The sequence below is a fragment of the Cryptomeria japonica genome, chromosome 2, assembly GCF_030272615.1.
Source record: "Cryptomeria japonica chromosome 2, Sugi_1.0, whole genome shotgun sequence".
NCBI lineage: Eukaryota > Viridiplantae > Streptophyta > Pinopsida > Cupressales > Cupressaceae > Cryptomeria > Cryptomeria japonica.
The window spans coordinates 82,255,783-82,262,578 of NC_081406.1; the positions used below are offsets into that span (position 1 = coordinate 82,255,783).

Consider the following 6,796-nt stretch of genomic DNA (forward strand, 5'->3'; position numbering starts at 1 on the left):
ACATAATGGGAAACCGGTTGGTGCAGCTCATCAGTGCTCAGACAATCAGATTCACGCTCCTCAGTCGCCACGATAACCGGTTAAGGGGTTTGGTTATTTTTGGTTTCCTTCGATCTTGTCCCAACCGGTTACTCTCTTTTTGGCCCCTAAGAGACTCATTCTATGGGCAGTCCCTATTTATCTCTCCGGATTGGGTGGCTTCTTCTCATAGCCTCCTTCCTTCTTCGTCACTGTATCTGAGCAAGGATATAGGGTTTTCTTCTTGGTTCTTTCCCTATTGAGCTCTTGAATAAGTTTTCTTATTAATATATATATATATATATATATATATATATATATATATATATATATATATATATATATATATATATATATATATATATATATATATCAGTGGCTAGCCACTTTTGTTTAAAAAAATAAAATGTAGAAACATAATAAATGTATTTATGAATTAAATATTTTGGAATTAAATAAAATAGTAAATGTATTTAGTTAGAATTGTGATAAATATGAAATGAATTGAAAGTGCATAATTGCTAATGATGTAAGATGAATGATTTACAACAAATTAATATTATTTGTTGTTCTAGGTCAATTTTATGATTGTGTAATCAATTGTATATGTGCGTATTTGATTTGTTTTGTAGATTTGAGTAAACCAAAGATCAAGATTGATCCCTTGAAACAATAAAGATAAGAACAAATAAGACTTGAATTATATGTTTACAACCAACTAAAAATGTGTCATTTATATACTTGTTATTAAATAAAAATCACCAAATCAATGGCAATCCAAAATGGATGTGAAAAATATAAGATATATACATTTTTAATGAAATGGACATTTATTAACTAAAAATGTCTTCTAAAGTACACTATATTACAAAAATGTTGGATGGAGATACTTACACCCTAAATTAGGCAAATTAGAACCTTATAAATATCTGAAGAAAAGAAGCTACTAATTAGCAATAAATATGGAACCAATAGCAAGAGTAGGTCACAATCATTTGAGTTTCACACATGAAAACATTTTGTAGATAAAAAATAGGCTCCCGATCAATAAGAATACCATCAAGGTTATCCCCATTAGATTGCACTTCTACAAGAGATTGAAAACTAACTTTAGTAGGAGAAATGACTAGGACAAGTTGATGGAGTTTGTCATTGTTTGGCCAACTTGAAGATCATCTAAAATGGTTCTACAAAGAAGGCGATTATTGGTGACATCATTGGGACTATGACTATAAGCTTTATGACTATGGGATCTACGCTAGGAACCACACCCATAGGTGTTTTAACTACTCCCATGTCAATACACTTGAATAGGAGATTAACCCCTATTGGAAAGTAGAAGAGAGGTCAGTGACACTCTTAAAACACATATCACCATTATAATATGTTTGTTTTTCCACATGGAATGTGACATCTTAAAGCACACATTGTTAATGAATGAGTACCAAAAGCTTAGTTTGACATAAGCAATTTGTTTCTTTATTTCAAAATTAAATAAACATATACGACAAAATTTATTATGAAAGGTTCTAATTAAAACCATTACATTATGTAATATTTAATAAGCATTTACTTGCATAGTTTTTGAGTCAGACTCATGGGTTCATATTTAATGAACAATAGCAGTTCATAAAATCCATGTCATGAACATAAATGGTCCACTTGATATCATTGCATCAAAGTGATATTCATAAAAGCAAAATGCTAGGGTGTTGTCATGAACATAAATGATCCGCTTGATATCATTACATCGAAGTGATATTCATAAAAGCCAAACACTAGAATGTCATGAGTGATCACCCATCTTAACAATACATCAATTCAAATACATCTAACCATAAAATTTCACCCAAAATAAAACCCACATAACTTGATATTCTATTTACATAATCCTTAAAAACCATTTCATTTCCTTATATAGTGGTTTGATAATGTTGAAAAATATTCATGTAGAAAAACCTTGGTCAAATTTCAAGTTTGACTGAATTAAACTAGGGGACGCGGTTTGATGAACTTAAAATTGACGCGTTGCCTTCTCCAGAAGAAACAAAATTACATTGCATAGGCAAGTTTTACTAAAATAATAAACAATATAAATGTCTGCCATCGTGTAACGCGTTTTTTATTTATTCGGTCTGGAACGATTTTATTCTTAAATAAATAATATTAAAAAAAAAAACACAAAGTCAAGTCTTTTCTGTGACTCGAAAGACTTTTACAGAACTTAGTTAAGTTGAAGATAATAAATAGCGAGTCGGGAGCCAATTAATGAGTTGTGGTGGGATTTACATTTAGTGAGGTCGGGTGATCGAATCCCATGGCTAAATTTTTTTAGCTTTAGAGTAAAATTTAGTAATTCTGATGCTTCTGTAACTCTTCCTCTGTTTCATTACATGGCGAGGTGGAATTTCTTGTGCAAAAGAAATAGAAATTTTGAAATTTGAAAGCTGTTCCTGTAATTCTTATTTTGTCTCATAATCGTAAGCCAGGGTTTGAACAACTGATCTTTTACAGAAAAGTTTCTGTCTAAAACAGTTCAACCAAACCCTAGATGGCGAGGTGGATTTTCTTGTGCAAAATAATAAGAAAAATTGAATTTTGAAAGCCGTTTCTGTAATTCTTACTTTGTCTTGTAAACGTAAGCCAGGTTTTGAACAACTGATCTCTTACAGCAAAGAATTAGAAAATATTTAGTGAGGAAATATTTAATTTCAGAGTAGAATTAGAAATTCTGATGCCTCTGTAACTCACACTCTGTATCGGTACATCGCGAGGTGGATTTTCTGGTGCAAAAGAATTAGCATATTTGAATTTTGAAAGCTTATTTTGTACCTCTTACTTTGTCTCATAATCGTAAGCCAGGTTTTGAACAACTGATCTCTTACAGAAAGTTGTTTAGTGTAAACCAGTCGGACCAAACCCTAGATGGCGAGGTGGATTCAAATGGTGGAAATTGGACGGATGAGCTCCTCTTACTCATCCAGCGTCGCGGCTTTTCTAGCAGTGGTCGTATGCGTCTTCGCTGCGGCAACTGTGGCGGCGGCGCTCTGCGTTAAGGAGTTTAAAAGCCGCTACAAGAGCCGCCGCCGCGGGGGTTGCTTGGAGCCGCCGCCTGGTTGTTTGGGGAATTGGAAGCTGCCGGTGGAATCAAGAGGCAGAGCTCTCATCAACACTCTGAGCAACAAAAGCCTCCTTTTCAGTAAGAAATGGCGGAGGAGCGATAAAGATGAAGCGGAGGGATATGAAAGCGCCGCCACTGAAGACGGCGATTTTCTGTGGCAGAAGAACATTTTGATGGGAGTGCGCTGTCAGCCTTTGAATTTCTCAGGGCTTATCATATATGATCATAAGGGAGAGCGTTTGCCCCAATTGCCCCCGCGGTCCCCTGAATTTAACGTCTTCGTTCCCTCTCCACAGGTAAAGATTAGTTGAAAATTTGAGTTTTTGATATAAAATTATGGAGGAGATTCATGGAGGACTGATTGATTTCTCTTCTTCTCAGGCGGACAAGGGGGGAAATTGAGTTTATGTTTCGAGTGTTCTTGATTTTGGAAGCGTGAAATACTCCAGAGTGGAGGCGATCATTCAACATGGTTAGAAATTATATCTGCTTTATTAGATTGGAGAAACTGAGACGAAAAAGGGAATCACATCGCAAAGAATTAATTTCAGATGAAAAACAGAGGGCAAATTTCTAATTTCTAGTCTGTAAGCTTGAAAATTTGTATATAACTAACCTTGGTTTCTTTAAGATTATTGCTGAAAACACAATATATTTCTCCAAAATTAAAATTTTAATCTGCCACAGATATTAAGAAATTCTGCAAGAGAGTACTTCTCTTAAATTTTTTAGTTGGTTAAAATATTGAGTTTTCATTGCATAGGGTTAAATTCAAATCTTAAAAGATCATTAATATAAAATTTTAAGTTGTGATTCTTTATTTTTTTTATGATTGTTTTCAAATAGATAGATTTGAAAGTTAATCATTCATAAATAGTTTCTAATGTAATTGTTTAAAAATATCATAATTGAACTTGCAAAAATTTATATTTGTATAATAAATTTATATATAATTGAAAATATATACATATACATACATACATATACACATATGTATATACATATATGTATCTATCTACATACATAAATACATAGATAAAATGATCTGAAATCACATACATCTCACTTATTTTTTAAATCGTATAACTTTCTAATAAATAATAGTATAATATAATTGTATATTATAAATTCCAGAATAAATACAACTAACCTTTTATTTATACACAAAAATTCTCGAATCTATTTAAATTTATTACAATAAAACAATGAATGTCGCAATAATCATAGATAAGCATGAAATGCATGACAAACAACTTACAACGTGATAAACAAAAGTAGCATTTAAATCTCATAGCTCTCAATTTAGTTTTATGATACAAAGAATGGGTCATAAAAATTATACCACCTTTACTCCCCACTTAATTTGTTAGGGAAAAATCCACATTCTTTCTCTTTCCTTGAAAATTGTTTTATGTGGAATATGAATTGAATTTTCCCCAAATATCAGGGGATTGGTGGTGGGCAAAAGATTCGCCATAGTTGAAGCAATTAATCTAGATGAATTTCCTTCGGACAACCGTGATCTCATCTCATCTTTGAAGCATTGACGTCAATGCTTTCCTTTCCAATCATTCAAAAGTAAAATATAGTTGGAATGCCTATTTAACATACAATTACTAATAAATTTAAATAAAATTAAGTAGTTTTTGGTCTTTTGATAAATTGAATGTGTTTAATATAGGTTATTTTTGTCTTATGTAAAGTTTATGATATTTATAAGATGATATGAGAATCATGTTTGTAATCTTGGTAGAATGGATATTTTTCAATCCTTACTCTTAATGGAAATAAAGGAATTTTTTCATACAATTTTGAATTGTACTCCTCAATCTTTAACTCTTATAATAAACAAATTAATTATTTATATTGTACTTTAGCTCATATTTCTAATATTTTTTTAGGTTAGAATCAAATAGCCCCCACTAGAAATTACAATGTGTTGGGCAAACTTGTTAGCATCACAGGCGACGCTGGCACAACATGCCCTTTGGTATCACGTGGGTTGGGGGAGACTAGACCTTGTGACCTAAAACTCTCGCCAATTGAACGAGGTCCTCGACCCAATTCACATTCTTACTATCAATAAATTATGAAAATAATAATAAAAATACTATTCAAACTCTAAAAATAAATTATATATTCCTAACTAATCAAATTCAATTAAAATTTGCATCATTCTTTGTACTCTTCTAAAACTAAAATTTACTTCTTCCTTGTAAAGCAATTATATTTAATTTCATTATAAGTATAAAACATGTTACCATGCATTAAATACTTAACTTTCACAGTTGAATACTTTAAAATTCATTGCTTATTATTAGTTTCTTCTCGCTATTATGCATATTTAGTTACATATGAATCATAAAGTGTGGAAAAATTTAATGATCCAAACTTCTATTATTGTGAAAAATAGTTTATATGTGAAGAAACTAAATAATCACTCTTAAAAAAAATTTGCACACCCCTATATTATAATTTCTTCAAGGACTGGTGTTCAAATATCCATTTGCTTGTTTTCCTTTTAAGAAGATCTATCTTAAATTGCTTCCGCCATTGAAATTAAATCAAGACTTAATATCAAATGGAATTGTAGATTGAAAGAAAAGAATTGGAAGAGCTTAAGTGCTCAAATTAAGAAGACTAACACAAAAGTAAATGCAAAAACACTGTCTTGGAAAATCTTGCATCGTAAGTTACCAACTTACCAGTAGGGGAGAAATTAAATTATTTGAAATTACAATCAGCTAACTGCCTAATGTCAGAGCAGGGAAAGTTTAAAACATATATTTTGGGACTGTTTGAGAATGAAAAAGAAATGGAATATCATATTTAATCACTTTCCTTCTATTTTTGGTTTTCCTTTACGGTGGAAATAAGAGCTTTTTGATTTGAGACTTCATAAGAATGTGATTGCTGATTCTATGAGGTAGTGTATTTTGTTGCACATTTGGAAAAGTAGATGTTCTACAATGTTTTCTAATCACATTTTGCATCAAGAAGTAGATATTCTAAAATTTTGTTGTGATATTATGTTTCATTTTGTCTTTGTATGTTCACAACCGAAGAAGAAAACTTACACCATACACCTAGATGATATAAAATATCAGTTTCTGTAGCTTAATGAAGGAGACATCAAATGTGCTAGACAACTACAAGACATCTCACTATTATTTTTGGATTTGATTGTGTTTGTATTTTTGCAAAAAACACAAACAAAATCAAATCCAAAAAGAATAGCGAGAAGCATATTAATGGATTGTAGAGAACTAATAACTTCAACTACAAGACATGTTTAAATTTCAAATGTAATGTGCTACTTTATTTCATGTGTTTGGTTTAGCTATATGTAGTTGGTTATAGTTCAGTTCTTGTATATCTGGGCATGATAGAGTCTTGTTTGCCTATGCTATGTTGGATCAACTGGTTGTAACTCTTTATAGCAGCCCTTGTTGTTGAGGTTCAGTTGTAATTGTATTTCCTTCATTTATGTGCAGTCGCATAGGACAACAATTTATTTTTATTGTATTTATTCTTGATTTGATCAATACAAAAAATAAAAATAAATAAAAAGGATGATATAAATGTTCAAATTGATAGAAAAAATATTGTAGAAATATAAAAAATACATTCATGAATTAAATATTTTAGAATCGACTA

At 31.1% G+C, this 6,796-nt stretch overlaps 1 protein-coding gene across 1 annotated transcript; it reads left to right on the forward strand.

Annotated features, from left to right (window-relative positions):
* Window positions 1–2,276: 2,276 nt before the first annotated feature.
* Window positions 2,277–3,816, forward strand: LOC131078849 (uncharacterized). The gene is made up of 2 exons (XM_058016647.1): window positions 2,277–3,435; window positions 3,521–3,816. Exons 1-2 carry the CDS (start codon window positions 2,944–2,946, stop codon window positions 3,539–3,541), a joined length of 513 nt encoding a protein of 170 aa, XP_057872630.1. The 5' UTR covers window positions 2,277–2,943; the 3' UTR covers window positions 3,542–3,816.
* Window positions 3,817–6,796: the final 2,980 nt, after the last annotated feature.